Below are 16,975 nucleotides of genomic sequence, written 5' to 3' on the forward strand. Positions count from 1 at the left end.
AAGCAATGAAGAAGACAAGTCAGATGCATAGGGAGAGGTGTCAGCAGTAGAAAGAAGTAATAATACCACTGTATAGATCATTGGTACGACCTCATCTAGAGTATTGTGTTCAGTTCTGGAGGCCATATCTCCAGAAGGATATAAATACATTAGAGGCTGTACAAAGAAGGGCAACTAAAATGGTGCATGGCCTACATCAGTGGTTCCCAACCCTGGTCCTCAAGTACCCACAACAGTGCACGTTTTCCAGGTCACCTGGCAGGTGCACTCATTATTCAGGCACATTTGAAAAGATCCACAGGTGGAGCTAATTATCTCACCTGTGATTCTGTGTGGAGACCTGCAAAACATGCACTGTTGGGGGTACTTGAGGACCAGGGTTGGGAACCACTGGTCTACATCACAAAACGTACCAGGAAAGACTAAAAGATCTTAATATGTATACTTTAGAGCAGAGAAGGTAAAGGGGGGACATGATAGAAACTTTCAAATATATCAAGGGTTTTAACAAGGTACAGATGGGAGACATTCTTCACAGGAAGAGGAGCAGCAGAACACGAGGGCATGCACTGAAACTAGAGGGAGGAAAATTCAGGGGAAATTTGAGGAAGAATTACTTCACAGAAAGAGTAGTAGATAAGTGGAATAGCCTCCCATCAGAGGTGGTAGAGGCAAATACAGTAGTACAATTTAAACATGCTTGGGATAAGCATATTGATATCCTTACAAATAAATAAGGATCAAATATGGTTTGAGGTAACATGTTTAAAAAAGGGGCAGACTAGATGGGCCAAGTGGTTCTTATCTGCCGTCAAATTCTATGTTTCTATGTACCCGGGATCTCCGAGCAGGGTTTCACTCCTAAATTTTGTGTATTGGGAGGTCAGGAATGTTATAAATATATATATTTATAACAAGTATGTTATAAATCTATGTTCGTTAGCCAAAGTTTGCATAGCCCGCTCCTGGATGGCTAAATCGGGCCCATCGCTGGCTGAGTGAAAGGCATTGGTAAATGCTCCTGTGCAACATGAATGATATGTGTATATGTTTCGTGGCTCTCTGCCTAAATTTGGGAAACTCTGGGCTAAGTGGTTGGATTCGCCACACTTTCCCATACATTGATATGGATACTCATGTGTCAGTGGCGGCCACCCTGGGTAATGATGGATGAATGACAGCCAATTACTACAAGTTTTTTCCACTGTCTAACATTCAACACTCCACTGAAGCATTTAGTGATATAGGTCACTTAATGTATGTGTATTACCCTTGTTTTCTTCTTATCTTTCCTTCCCTTCCCTTCCTTTCATTATGTTTAAAGTTTTTAAAATGTTAAAATTTACTTATGCTATATTGAATTAACAGAGTGCAGACATCAATTATTATTATTATAATTATTATATCATGCTGTTGGTAGGTGTGGTATATGGTCCCGACAGTCAGGATCCTGACAGTCATTAGCCCGACTGGCCGGACTCAGACAGTGGGGCGAGCGCAACAAAGCCCCTTGCGGGCTTGCTGTGCTCGCCACACTGTGGGCACGGTGGCTTGCTACGCTCGCCACCTGGACCCCCACGAGGGAGAATAGCCGGTGGCTGTCGGGACCCCGAGTGTCAGGGTTTTGAGTGTCGGGATCCCGACGTTGGGGTAATGACTGTCGGGATTCTGACTGTCGGGAAATTGTCCGGCACCCGCTGTTGGTATATATTTTAATTGTTTCTTTGCATTGTTATACAGTAGTAACAGTACCGAATTATGCATACTGCACTAATCTTTTCATATGTCTGTAGTGATTGTTCGTATTATATCCATGTTGTGATACATTACTCTGTGGTGATTTTTATTGTCAATAAAAATGACTTTATTCAAAAAACATATAAATAAACCATTAAAAAAAATGTGAATAGATTGCTTTTGCAGTAAAGGCAGTTTTGTTTGTCTTTCCAAGCAAAGGGACAATAATTATGTATAAAAGTATATATACCAAAGTTATAGGTTTCCTTTTATTGACCAATCACAGCACCAATCACAGCACTAAACAATGGCATAGGCGAATTAGAGTGTGGACTGTATTATTCCCATGTATGTGCAGCTCCATAAAAATGCATACAATTTCTCATACAGAGATGCAAGTTGTCTCCTAAAAAATGACCCTTAGTGTATGTTTAATACTTTGTATGAATGGAACGACAAGAAAAACAATAGCAAAATAATATTTATTTATCTATACCTTTTGCCGGCATTGGACTGCAGCCTAAATGGAAGTAAAAAAGAGTGCCTTTAATCTCATGTGTGAAGTGATATGAAAATATTATTACTACACAGAGTACAGTCTTACCTGAAGGTTGTCTGCTTCACCTTGTGAGTTCCAGGTATCACTTTATACACCTCATTCAGCTAAGGGGAGAGAATTGTGTAGTAAGAATCACCATTCCCTGACCACGGGGCCTGGCAGCCATAATAGATGTGGATCATTAGCATGCAATAATGTTATAGAGACTTCATACATGATATGGGCCGTTCAAAACAAGACAACACAACACATTTCGTTTCCACTTAAGGAGCAGATGTACTGAGCCTTAGAGCGCAATAAAGTGGAGGTAATAAACTACCAACCAATCAGCTTCTAACTGTCCTAACATGGCAGGAGTTGGTTGATTGGTACTTTAAGACATATGTAGTATGCATTTGAAAGAGATAAAATGGACAAATATAAAAGTACCACACAATCAGCTCCTAATTGCCATGTCACAGGTTAGGGGGTCTATGTACGAAGGGCATAATTCAAACTTGATTGCAAAGCAGATTTTTTTTCTCAGAGAGGCAAGACCATATGCACTGCAGTTGGGGCAAATGTAACATGTACAGATATGCGGATTAGTTATTTTGTTTCTATGCAGGGTAAATACTGGATGCTTTATTTTTACACTGCAATTTAGATTTCAGTTTGTACACACCGCACCCAAATCTAACTCTCTGCACGTTACCTTTGCCCCACTTGCAGTGCACATGGTTTTGTCCATTTGAGAAAAAAATGTGCTTTGCAATCAAGTCTGTATTAGGCTCAAAGCCTTGGAGAGAGATAAAGTACCAGCCAATCAGCTCATAACTGTCATGTTACAGGCTTTAATATCTCCACCACAGAGCTGCAATTATTAGGCAAATAAAATATATAGAATTAAGAGAAATATATATATATATATATATATATATATATAGCTAACGACTCGAACAGAGGTGGCACTCGGCGGGCTTTGCAAAGAAATACTTTTTATTCACAGCAAACTGTGTATCTCCTTGAAAAAGGAGCACGTTTGCTCCGAAACGTTGGAGATACACAGTTTGCTGTGAATAAAAAGTATTTCTTTGCAAAGCCCGCCGAGTGCCACCTCTGTTCGAGTCGTTAGCTACAGATCCCCTCAGGAAGGCACCAGCGGCAGTTGGTTGTATTTGATGAGAGTGCCGGGCTGACTCCGTACACTATATATATATATATATATATATATATATATATATAAATATACGGGGATGGTGAGGCGGCACTCCAAGAATTTAATAAGAGTTGGACACAAATGTGTTCTGCTTCCAACGTTTCAAATCTTCTACTAGATTTTTTATCAGGGATAACCCGTTATCCCTGACGTAAAATCTAGTAAAAGATTTAAAACGTTGGAAGCAGAATATATATATATATATATATATATATACTGACAAAAACTAGTCAATATTTCAGTATCAATACTTGGGATAGCAACTTTAGGAAATAGCAATAATAAAATCAAGTTAGCTGTCAAGTTTTAGTGTGTGTGTTAAAATAATTAACATTGTTTCTCACCGTATCCTCAACTTCTCGGCGCAGCTGGTCACATTCCCTTGTTTGAGGCTTGGACAGGTTTTCCGTAAAAAGTCGAGCCAATCGCAGTGAGACACCATATGAGACTAAAGAAGAGGAGGGAGAAGATAAAAGGATACTGTTTGCTTTCCTTCCCATTCTTACTTATACCACAGACATATACTGTTCCTATCCAAAATATTTTTGGATCATACCCAGTTCCTTAGGGTTCAATTCTCCTTGTGAAGGAGGGGGGCGTTGAACATTGTTTGTGATCTTCCATCTAACCGTGTCACCGCCTTTCAAGTTGCCATTTCTTGCAAGAGGTGTGTTCAGGTAATCGGAGGACATCAGGCTTTGCCGTAGCATGTAGTGGTCTTCCTTAAATCCCACTGTGCGTCCTAAAGAAAAGATCAGAGTGCTCATAAGCGCATAAGATATGTAAGGCAACAAACTATCCATTTCAGTTACATCTACAGGTGAGCCGCTGGTAACTGGCTTAGAACAAATAAACAGATAAATGGATTTTGGTTCATGTTCCCATCATTCTGTGGACATATGTTTAGAAAAATATAGTACACGTACACTGAGTGTGCGGAAAGTTGTAGTGTTTGACAAAGGTGGCATCACAAGTCTGTCTTACATACAGTAGTTCAGTATTAGGGTCCAATTCAAAGAAGAAGTGTATTCTGCTATTGAGGTACCCATGAGTCAGTAATTTATGTTACATATTCTGGGGTATAACGTCCAAGTTAGGAATACTAATTATACAAAATGTATATGGGACAGTAATAATTCTGGTCAGATATTCTCAAATGTTCTCTCTATGGGCCAGATGTACTAAAGTTGGAAAGTGATAACATGGAGAATGTGAACAAACAAGACAATCGTCTCCTAGCTGCCATGTTACAGACTGTTTGAAAAATGACAGTTGGGAGCTGATTGGGTGGTGTTTTATAACTCTCCATTTGATCACTTTTCATGGATTAGTACATCTCGTCCTATATCGTCTATTCATCATCACTTAATTTATACAAAAGTAGGAGAACATTTTCACCTACTTTGGTATAAACTGTCAGTGAGATATATGATGTGGCCCGCTGTCCCCATACACCAGTATGGGGACATAACTTCATCAAACTCTGAAAATACTACATGTTCAGATACTACATTTTCAGAGATTGACTGCAGGAACATTCGCCATCTTCAGATGACAATTTTCCCTGCACACCCACTACTTGCCTATTGGAAAGAGTCCAGGTCGCAAAGAAAATCCCTCTGACACTGCTCGCCTCCTTCCTCTGGAGGCTGCACATGCATGAACCCAAGATCCTGCATGCGTAGTGGCAGTGCCAAGGTCAGAATCAGCAGTCCCAAGTTTCCCTGCTACTGAAGTGTCAGTGACCAGATTAGCGGGGACAGCTGATTTTAAGATCAACTGTCTCCATGCTGGAGCAATGGTGAATAATCCTGGCACTCAAGTTGAATTAAAAATGTAGTTATTTGGGGCCACTAGCATAATGAATAGGCCACTTAGAATTAGACAGAACACTAGTAACATATGTCTTGGATAATAAAACCTTATATTAAGTAGCATGAGGGAGATGTGATAAGCCTTGGACAGTTAAAAAGTGGAGAGAGATAAAGTAGTCTGGTTGATGGGGTTACCCCTTACCTTGTCCACAGCAGGGCAGTAGGGCTAAACATGCCTGTAATCAAAATATAATAAAAAGAAATAAGGTTCTATACTGCGGTACAGGGACAATTATCCCCTTTCTGCTCTGCCTTTTAAAATCTATAGGTGCCCATACACGTACTATTTTTGCACAAAAAGTACCGGGTAATTGGTATGTATATGGGCACCTTAACAGTCGTAAACACATACAGTACGTCATCATCATATCATACTGTCCATTGCTGGCATCCTCCCCACTACTTCAGCAACTTGGAATAAATACCCCTCCACCACTGTCTGCAGTCACAAGTCCAGTTTGTCATTATTACCTTGCAGCAGGCACAGTATTTCCAGCACAGCAGAAGTAACAGGCCCAGGAGCAGTATCAGGAATATGAGTAGAGGAATGAGCCAGAGAAAAGCACCCGGAGGGCAATCTGTAGAAGAGAAGAGGAATTTCTGCTATGAGCTTGTATCTGCCAGAGAGGGGTAAGTCCGCTGGAAAGGATGGTCTGTATATAGGGAAATGGGAATTGTTTCTGACCTTTTTTTTTCTGCACCATCACAGTGTAGTTTGATAATATGGTACCTATTCCCTCTACCGTATAGTGATAGGTACAGTCATCCTCTTCATCACGGAATGAGCATTGCTCCGTCCTGTCATCAACTAGGAACAGGAAGAAGGAAAGAAAACATTTACAACTGTGCCTGACGTACAATATCCCTATCATGTGTGGTGCATTCTAGAACAGTTTCCATAGTCTCAGGGCTACAAAGAGGCAGATATTATATGGTTATACCTTTTGTGAGCTCATTCACCATCTTTATCTTGATTTCGCAATCTTCACATTTTTTGCCCTTCTTTTCTCCAGTGCCCCACGCCTGGCACTGTACACATGTTCTTACATCCTCGCATGCCCCCAGCAGGCGCTACTCACACACAGATAACAGAACAGTATATTAGTCATATAGCCATAAAACACATATAATATTCATATTGCTAGATGTCTGCTTATGTTTCCCACAAGGTCACATTATAGATATTCACAAGTACATTGATAATGGGGACAACCAATCTGAATCTACTTCTTATTTATTTAGCAACTTCTATAACATAATATCTGATTGGTCACCCATAGCAACATCACATCTTTAATAAAACTCCCATTTTAGTAAACAAACCCCACAATGCCCTAAATGCTCTGAGTACACCTCATAGTGCTTGTATGTAGGGATGTAAAGTCCTTACTATACAATGACAACAGCTAGACTGCAACATTGCTAAGATTTTTCCCATTTTCAGTGTTATTTTTGTGTATGATTTATTTTATTTGAATATAATATTGATATTTTCCACTGCGTTAGCTTCCACAATTTATGAATGAATCAAACATATTTTTATATATATATATATATATATGGCATTTAGGGCCTGATTCAGAGACCTCGCCGGGCTGCAAGTGTCCAGAGCAGGTAAACGCCACCCCACATAATGCACGCACCCCACCCTTGTACGCGGCTGCGAACACGTATGCAGCAGTACACACAGGAGGAAATCATTCACAACTCGCAGCACTGAGTTAACCAGGACTCGGTCAGTGCTGCGAAGGCCGTGGAGAAAATGGGTGAGATTTAATAGGATGAGAGATTCAGAAAGTGAGAGATTTTGTGAGAAATCTCCAGGGTTTTTTTAAAGCGGCAATCATTTACATGCCAAAATCAGTTTGATTTTGCTGTGTAAATGATTGCCGCTTTAAAAAAACTGGAGATTTCTCACAAAATCTCTCACTTTCTGAATCTCTCATCCTATTAAATCTCACCCAATGAGTCAGCTGATGACAAAAGGAGTCTGTAAATTCGCATCCCGGTGAATGGGTCACACTCATCATAGAAACCATAGACTTGTGTGATCTGGCGACTCTCGTGGTTCCCACGAATCAGTGTGATCCTGTCAGGGTAACGGACCTTCAGAGCTAGGAGGAAGAGGAATGTTTCAACGCTGTAAAAGCCACGGTCAACAAAGTCGCTCATGAACAGGTAATTTGTTTCCGGGACGTCCCGGGACGTCCCTTAGAGAGCTGCCTGTGTAGATTGCTGTAGAATTCCGAATTTTTTCATGAGGAACACACAATGAATCTGATCTTTGGGGCTGCAGTAGACATACCAATGAACTACTAAATTCACACATGGCATCCGTGAATTGGAACTCGGAGTCACACTGGCAGCGTCCGCACACACACCTTCCTCGGTTGTTACACAAGCCCTGCAGATAGAAAGATGGTATTAGAATAGACTTATATTTACATGACATGTGTTTACCCCTATATCATTCATTTTAGTACTAAATAAAAACAATGATAAGAATATTTTGATACTTAGTTTTCAGATTTTACTTTGGTTTACTGTAATGTAATGACCTAGCCTAGTATGCATTTTCTTTATATTTTTATATTTTTATTCCCCACTCTAAACACCCTTACCCCCTCCAAAGGTGCCAAGAGAGGGGGTGGAGTAATATTTACCTGGGCCCAGCAGCTCTTTTCAACAAAGAACATGTTGCGGTGTGCTGGGCTGCAGTATGACCAGGGAGGTGCTTAAAGTACTATTTCTTTCAGTATTTTTTCTATGGGTAAATGGCCACGCCTCCCAAGATAAGGCCACGCCCCTGAAAAGTACCTGGGTGTGTCTAGGCTCTCTACTGCCTTTGCCACCCCTCCTACCGTGTGACTTTTACCCATACTTACCCCGTTTCTATCCAGACAGGTCTGGTTGCTGATTGGGCACTCACATCCAGGGCCTTCCCATCCAGGCTTACACATACAGGCTCCCATGTAGCAATTTCCTCTATCTACACGATACAAGAATCACATATATGAGCTTGATGTTGTTCTTGCAACTCATATTCTAATGGTTAGTTATGCCATATCCATTGCTGCACTTTAATATTTCTGCATTGCCAGACTCAAATGAAGACTGTATGGGGTGTATACTAGTTTGGCACCAGAATCCTGATACGGTATCTGTCATGCTGGCGCTAGAATTCTGACTTGTATCCCAATTGTAACTATGTAACTGGTTCGGGTTAGACTACGGCGGGGAGAGTGTTAGTTCTATCTATAGGCAGTAGAGGGAGGGCTAGGCAGTGTTTTCAGTTAGGCTGCTGGGGGCAAGTTAAGGGTTAGGCTCCAGGGGAGGGGGGGGGGCAAGGTTTAGGCTGCAGGTGGGGGAAGGTTAGGGTCAGGCTTCAGGTAGGAAGGGTTAACATACTTACCTGAAAGGTGTTGGGATCCTGACCATCGGAATGCTGCAGTTGGTCTTATGGCAACCCACATAAGCGCCAGGATCCCAATACCATACCTCCCAACATGACCCGTTCCAGGAGGGACACAATACTCTGTTCCTGGACTTCCCTCTTACTGTATTGCCATCACCTGTGTTGAACAGGTTAATTGATAAGAAGGGTGTTTCACCACAGGTGATGGCAATCATACATTAGGAGGGAAGTGCAGGAGCCGAGCATTGTATCCTTCCTGGAGAGGGTCATGTTGGGAGGTATGCAATACCAGTCCATACTATGGTATGTGCTCAACCACTTAAGTTGTATTCGCAATGTAATGAGTTCCAATCGACATGGACTACTTTAGAGCTATATCCTAAGATAGGACTTACATCATGGGAAAACAAAGATTTAACTTGTGTGATGGCTTTTAAAAGCAGTGATGCTTAACAGCTACACGGCAGCAGTTGCAGAGTAACCAACAGCTCTCTTACCATTGCACATAAAGCCGCTTGTACGTGGGCACTGGAAATTATTGAACTGGCAGAAATCCCCTTGATACTGGTGGTCTGGAGATTCCGAGTAACACTGGCAAACCCCACACAGGCACTCTCCTTGTCCTGAGCAGATTTCCGTTTGCCCAGGAGCCACACATGACTGGGTGTCTACGGTCTGCCCTGATAAACAATTACAGAACTCTCCCCTCCTAGGAAATATGACAACATATCATCTAAATAGTTTCACAGTACATTATATTATATCATTTAACCTTCAATAAAAATACTATACACACATTGCAGTGTTCCATATATCCAAAAAGCAAAGCCAACAATTATCTTACCAGTTGTCCTTGCACTCACAGTGTCCACATACAAAGTTCCCATTCCTATTGCACTTTGGAGAATTTATTTCTTTTTGCTGCAAATGGAAAACAATAAAGGATGAAGCACAGTAACAATGAGAAACAACAGAATAACAGCCATCAAATCCCTGCTTTAGCCTTCTTCTTAATGAGAGGTATGGTAGAGTATATATGAAGGAGCAGTAAGAACCTGAAGACTATGGTGAGAGATTATGGGGGAAATTTACTAAAGGAAATTTGTAAAAAAAATAGGTGTATTTGTATTTAGAAATACACTTATTTTTGACATTTACTATCCCGAAAATACGGCAATTCGTATTCGTACTGATGTGCTATCAATATGAATACGAATTGCCGTATTTTCGGGATACAAATAAGTGTATTTCTGGATACAAATACACCTATTTTTTACAAATTTCCTTTAGTAAATTTCCCCCTATAGATCTAATGGAATTATAGAGCAGGGAACGTTCTTTGTTTGGGCAATGCTTATGTGACAGTATTCTAAGCCTGCTAACATAAACACTATTGGCCTGATCATGTGTCCATCATTCACATGTACACAACTTTGCAGGTGCATATATGCTGATTTGCATTCAACACTGAAAAAGAGGCCCTACGTATCATCATATATCTCTGTGTCTACAGAACATACACTCACCAGCTCACAAGGACACACATCACACATGAGGGAGGCATCAATCTGCAGCCCATTTGTAAAGGTGGATGGCTTAAGGATGACATTGCCTGATTGGTCCTTCATGGGGAGGTTACAAACATTCTGCCCGCCCACTTGCTCCAGAGCCTTCACAGTCACCTTGAATGTCCCCTGAAGGAAGCAACAAATTAAGTAATTTTGTCATTATCCACTTTCCTACAAAACCATGATGTATAACAACCAACTAAAGAATTTATTTAAGAAGTTCCATAAACATCTTTGAATGTTACATTAATCATGATATGCTTCCAGTTATGCCGTTTGTCTTGTGATACTCACCACTTCACCACGGGTCACCTGGAAAGATCCAGCCTCGGTCAGTTTGGCTGTCTCGGATGAGACTGTAATATTCATAGAACGCGGAGTGTTATCATCTCTGATGTCCATCCTGGAGCGGATTTGCTACAAATAAATTGTAGTGTTAGCACAGATTATTTGAAAATGCTATCAAAACATAATGCATAAAGTGTATCTGTTACCTACTGACAATGGAAGCAGCCATGTATAGCTTAAGTCTGCCAAAGTATCCTGGCCACTAACTTTCAGCACAAAGTGACGTCCCCTGTATGATAGCCATTTTCCCAAAGATTATATAATCATAATGGACATGGTTTGTATAAACATCAATAAAATCTTCATAGCTATAAAATATGTTCTGCAATGTAGGTTTAATACATTTATGTGCATTAGAAAAAGCATTCATCATTCAATCCGTCATATGCAATGGAGTGACAGTCCGCACGAGTTCAGCGGGATGCCGGCTGAACTCGGACATTTTTGTAAAGGGGCAATCACTCAAAAGGCATGGTTTTGCCTTTTAAAAATACCTCATTACATTCAGCCCTTGGTAACATAAGTTTTCTCATACCTTGAAAGCCTCTGCCAGCAGCTGCACTATGTTAGAAGAATCCTCCTTCAGCTCCCCAATTTCAGACACCTTAAAGTACTTGCTTAATTTCTATGTAAAAAAAAAAAAGAAAATTCCACATTTTCTTTGGAATTCAGAAAGCACAATAAGTACATTTTTCATCACCAATATATGGGATAAACCATACAGCATGGAATATTTGTGGCACTGACAGCTTTTTCCCACTGACTAGGAAAAAATCTTTATCAAATTTTACTGATCCCCCCCCCTGATAGCTATTATATGTAGCTCAGCAAGTAATTATGCATAAAAGTTGTTTAATATTGGTTACTGAAGCATATAGATTCCTGAAATAGGTATACATTAAAAGTCCTCCAATATAATTTGTTATGGGCTAAATGTACAAAGTAGGTCAAACAAATAACGAACCTTTCTGTATTCCTTTGCTAGATGCACTCTTCAGCAGTGTAGGAATTGCAGTCTGACAATTATGATGTTATGCCATAGATAAAATGTCAGGAAATCAGGAAAATGTCAACATGGACAGAATGTTGACATATGAAATATCAACATAGTGAAAATGTCGACATTAGCATTAAAGTAGGACATAAGTTTAGGATTAGCAATTTCCTTAGACTTACATGGAAAGACACTGTCAACATTTTGACCAAGTAACAACATTTATTCAGTGATGACATAGGGATTGCCGACAGGATGAACATGTCAACATCTTCTCTGTTGACATTAAGAGCGTGTTGAAATTCTTAAATTAACATCATCAATATCGACATGGATAATGTTGACATAATATAGCCTATAGATCGTGCTTATCATAAGGTTTTGGCAGAATGTGTATACTGTATGTATACCTGATGTATCTTTGTTTGTATTAGCATGAATAATATCAGACATTAAAAAACATAGTATTAGCCTATAAATACTGTGGCATTATAATTGGATACATCGAAGACCCAATTTTTGTTCTTCTAATAATTTATGACAGTTTTGAGTACAATTAAAAGGCTTCCACCTGCCTCTATGTACCACTTACATCATAGTAGCTATAGGAATAATCAGTGACAGCAAAGATTGGTATGATGTTGTTCTTTGCAAGAAGTCGTACAAGAGTGGGAATTGATGGATAATCCTGATAGGTGTCATAAGTATAAAGGCCAGTTTGATCCAGATGGCACTGCTCATCATTTCTCTTCAGGATCCCATCTAGGACGTTCATTCCATCAGCCTCGTAATGAAATGCTGATTCCGTGGAGAATACCAGGATGTGAGTGCTTCCCTGTCTCCATCCAATTTGGTTCTGTGGGGAGATAACTTGTTACTATAGGCATTATGCTCTATTATTGTCACTATCATGATGTATTCAGTTCTGCATTTTCTTAGGTTGCTATTTCCAATAAACTGAGACCTGAATCTCTCTATGATGCAGAATCATTGGGACACACCCCACAGCTGTAGTTCCATCCTTAATGTCCTAAGCTAGTCAACTACTGGCCAATTCCCATGCCAGGTTTGATCGAGGCTAATGTGATTTGACCATAGCTCCAGGGATAAGTGCCCAGAGCTACAGAATGAACTGTCTCCGTAATCTCCACGGGGTGCTCTAATCTGTATTTACCAGGGGTTTACAACACAGGGTAGTGGCAATAATCAAATAGCAGAGCTAGGGCCAAGCAGTAAGCCCTGGGGCTAATTGATTCTGCCCAATAAAATGTACATTCATGGTCAGTACTTGGTGAAAGCAACACTTTACAAATAATATATATTCATTCACAGCAGTCCCTGCCTCAGAGGAGCTTACACTTTATATGTCATTTATAAGTCTAGGCCACTTGACAGGACAGGTGACAGTTGATATGCTGGTAGAAAATAGAGGAGTATTGGGCCAGTTTTCTAGGTGTGCCGAATTCAGTGGCTGTGTCCCGGGCAGCCTCAGATGCAGCTTCAATAGCCCCCCTGGCAGCGTGATTTACCTGGACATTTTGAAACCTCAAATGAAGCAGCGCATCAGAGAAGCAGCCGGTATTTCCACAAGACGCCTACTGCAGCATACTGCCGCACAGCTGCTGCATACAAAGATGCAGCAACTGTGCATTATTGTCATCCTGTGTATCAGCCTCACATTTTGCAGTTCTGCAATTCCAATATTTTCTATACACAGAGAATAAGATTACGTTTTGATTTACAAATCATTGACACTGATCTTAAACTTTATCTCTCTTCACTTTACCGCTTTCCACGGCTTTGTGTATATAGAGCCCTGGGAATGTTAACTTGTTCTATTCCTAGATGTTTGTCCTGTGCATTCTACACGTTGCCACTTGCCTCTCTAAAGTGATGAACATGGAGACTTTCAGCATCCTACCTGCTAAGAATCAGATCCCAATGTGAGCCACCACAAATAGGGACTTTTGACCACACCTCTATGTTCCAGAGCGCAGATGCAGTTAAGAATGCTGGATATTAATCTCTTAATTGACGGGCAGGGCCAGTGGTCTCACCGGAGGGCACTGGCCCTGACTGATCGCTCAGCACACAGCGCTGACACATCACTGTGTGCTGAATGATCTTGCTGAGCAATCTAGCATCGCTCATAACGCTCAGCACATCACTACATGTACAAGACAATTTGGAACAAGTACATGGTAAATAAAGATTGTTGCTTCATGGGACAGGACATTAAAAAAAATGATTAGGGTGGCAGAGACCCAGGATTAGGTGCTGTTGAAAGTTGTGTAGAGTAAAAAAAAAAAGAGAGGAAAAAGCACATGAGGGGAGAGGGCCCTGCTCGTTAAGGAGCTGGTTGTTTGGGCGATTATTGATTTATTGCTTTCTATAATGGTAATAACCTCCTTACCGTGCACACAGCTGTCTGAAGGATGGCATCAAACCCACCCTCAGGAGCATCCAAATTTCCAGAGATTCTTTCTTTCTTTAACTCATCTCTGAAGTAATTAATATTATCTGTGAGACGAATGACATTCTTGAAAGAGAAAGGGGGAGTGCTGTCGGGCCAAGGCTGCCTGAGCCTGCAATTAAAATCATACCATACAAATTTAGTTGTCGCTCCTCCACAACTCAGGATTCCCATGACAAACGCAATTCATTACCACGATCGGCATTCACAGTAAACAACACAATTAATCAGATAATTATCTACAACTCATAATATTGTCCAATTAGAGTGCGCCCAACATCCTGCCGTTTTGTGGGGAGAACAAAAAGACTACAGCCTACAACATTAGCGAATACATCCATTTGTATTCTTATGAAAAAATAAAGTTTCCATAATGGCATGACTTCCACCACCAGAGGGGAAAGTGTGGTGGGAACAATGATCTTGTAGAAGGATACATTATACTACCACTGTTCTGGGTGAGGTAATACAAAGCAATTGAAACCTGACATGTCAAATCTTGTTTATTCTGCAATACATTCTATTCTATTTTGCTTTTTCTATAATTTATTTTTATTGTATATTCTTTAGGAATGCATTTGCATTGGTTAACCATCTCTCCTGTAGCTCTTTAAAACCTTTTTCTGGCTCTATGCCAGGGATGTGGAACCTTTGGCCCTCCAGCTGTTCTTGAACTACATATCCCAGCATGCCCTGTAACAGTATTAGCATGGCCAAATAGCAAAATGTAGCAGGGCATGCTGGATGTGTAGTTCAACAACAGCTGGAGGGCCGAAGGTTCCCCATCCTGGCTACATGCTCTTGCATGGAGGTTGGAGAAGGTCACAAAAATATTACTGACAACAGTTGATTGTATTTAAGTTAATTGAACCTAGACAATATGTTTTATGCTAGTATATTTTATTGCCATTTAAACAATAAAAAGTTTAAAATACAGAACAATGGCCCTTATTCTGGTCGGTGCGGATATATCAGCGTGCGTTCGGCCCGCCGATGTTTTGTGTCTGCGCATGTGCAGAGGCGTCTCTGCGCATGTGCGAGCGGGGCGTGCGGCAAAATACCGCATGATATGTGAACACTCCGAACAGGGGGTGGAGAGGGGCGTGAAGGGCTATTTGGGCTCATTACCATATGCATACGCCCCGTGTTTCATGGGCGTTCCCATGCAAACGCTGGGCGTACGTATGGTAATGCAGCCGTGACGCACGTGTAGGGGGCGGACATATGACATCGCCGGATGTCAACTGCCCGCCCAGATCCCTGCTTTTGCACGGAGAAATGCCCGTGTGGTCTGAGGTTGCGGGAGCTGGTGGAGCACTCGGTCCTACATTCGATGGTCTGCGACCATCGAATGATGGGGGAGGTTCCCTGAGATGGAGGAGGCGTATTCCGTGAAAAATACACGTGCGGTCCGTTCGGCCAGCTTCTTACCGCGTACGGACGGAGTTGGCGATCCGTATGGAAGGCGGGGTTTCGCACGCATGGTCCTGGCCGCATAATCGGATCCGGCCGCACCGATCAGAATAAGGGGCAATGTTCTGCACACCTCCAAATAGTTTAGTGAACTAAAATATTATTGCAATCAAATGTAAAAGGGATTCCCTGCAAGAGAGTATTATACGGTTCTGGATGATACAAGTGGGTGTAGATGATATCCTGGCCCACAGCACGCTGATGTTCAGAATCTTGGCAACGTACTGTAGCTAGAAAACAAAAAAAGGCTACGGGATAGGTGGATTAGGGATAGGCTGCGGAAGTGGGCAGTTAAGATTAGGTTCTGGGAGGCAGTGATAAAAAAAAGCAGGATTTTTGAGGGGGGTCTTCAATTGCTGTCCTGCAGCACATTGGTGCAAATGCGGGATCCAGGGAGAGCGGTAGAAGAACATTGTAATGACAATAGACATTAATGTAAAAACTGGACTTTTTATACACTGGATACTGTACGGAATACAGTATTACTATACACTGTAGATGGTCTATATTAAAGCATAATAAAAAATACACAAACATAATAGAACCAGTACTGCACTTTATAACTTCCTATCCTCTCATTTCATGGTAAGGCTCCTGTTACTTCTTCCTGGTGGCTACTCTCTGGTCCAATGCATTGACAAACACACACACACACAGCAAACTGGTAAGAAGAAGTTGTTACCACTGGTCATGTGCAGCAGCTAAACTCTGTACCTAAACTACATGAAATTGTCATAATAAGAGCCACTGGCCAAGAGAATGGGGGCTTTCAGGCAACTGTAAACCCCCATGTGTTTGCCTATGGGATGGGTGGGTTAGGGTAAGGGTTAATACTCACTGGGATCAATCATTGAACATCAAGATTCCGATTTCGTACCTAATCCGATACAAGATTGTGGGCTAAACAATCTACACCCCTTACTATCATACCCAATGATACAAGGAAGACACTTGTTGTAGCCCATAGCTTTCATTAGTCTGATTGCACTTGTCTGCCATAAGTGTATGTGTGTCTCATTAGTTGCTATGGGTTAGTGCATGCAATTGCTCTTTGCACCAGGTTATTAATGTATTTTAAAAGCCCACTGTTGGTCGGTCCGCATCTTGGGCTCCGAGTCTCCGACCCTGCAAATGACCAGGGTCGGGGGCCGGGATTTGGGGTCTGGGTTGACCCTTTTGCATTGGTGAAAACCCAGTGTAATAGAGCAAATTACCGGGTCTAAATTCTGGACCCGGAGATTTGCTCTCCTGTATGAGTGGGGCCCGACTCACATGGCCGAGTGGCCCGAAGTGATTGCCGGGTTGTTCAGCTGCAGCTGTCTGAAAACTGTATCAC

At 41.4% G+C, this 16,975-nt stretch overlaps 1 protein-coding gene across 3 annotated transcripts in view; it reads right to left on the reverse strand.

The window, feature by feature from the left end:
* Positions 1–16,975, reverse strand: part of ITGB4 (integrin subunit beta 4) — an 80,639-nt gene that overhangs the window by 31,134 nt on the left and 32,530 nt on the right. For all 3 annotated transcript variants that reach the window (XM_083147982.1, XM_083147980.1, XM_083147981.1), the window contains exons 7-23: positions 14,107–14,278; positions 12,286–12,549; positions 11,235–11,324; positions 10,646–10,768; positions 10,310–10,477; positions 9,628–9,704; positions 9,281–9,492; positions 8,254–8,357; positions 7,674–7,772; positions 6,310–6,439; positions 6,054–6,176; positions 5,840–5,946; positions 5,511–5,544; positions 4,051–4,236; positions 3,839–3,942; positions 2,342–2,400; positions 2,234–2,257 (exon numbers count right to left, since the gene is read on the reverse strand). In XM_083147982.1, coding sequence (XP_083004108.1) covers positions 2,234–2,257; positions 2,342–2,400; positions 3,839–3,942; positions 4,051–4,236; positions 5,511–5,544; positions 5,840–5,946; positions 6,054–6,176; positions 6,310–6,439; positions 7,674–7,772; positions 8,254–8,357; positions 9,281–9,492; positions 9,628–9,704; positions 10,310–10,477; positions 10,646–10,768; positions 11,235–11,324; positions 12,286–12,549; positions 14,107–14,278 — 2,076 coding nt within the window. The remainder of the gene's footprint in view (positions 1–2,233; positions 2,258–2,341; positions 2,401–3,838; positions 3,943–4,050; positions 4,237–5,510; positions 5,545–5,839; positions 5,947–6,053; positions 6,177–6,309; positions 6,440–7,673; positions 7,773–8,253; positions 8,358–9,280; positions 9,493–9,627; positions 9,705–10,309; positions 10,478–10,645; positions 10,769–11,234; positions 11,325–12,285; positions 12,550–14,106; positions 14,279–16,975) is intronic.

This window comes from Crinia signifera, chromosome 6, assembly GCF_055691185.1.
Source record: "Crinia signifera chromosome 6, ASM5569118v1, whole genome shotgun sequence".
NCBI classification, from domain to species: Eukaryota; Metazoa; Chordata; class Amphibia; order Anura; family Myobatrachidae; genus Crinia; species Crinia signifera.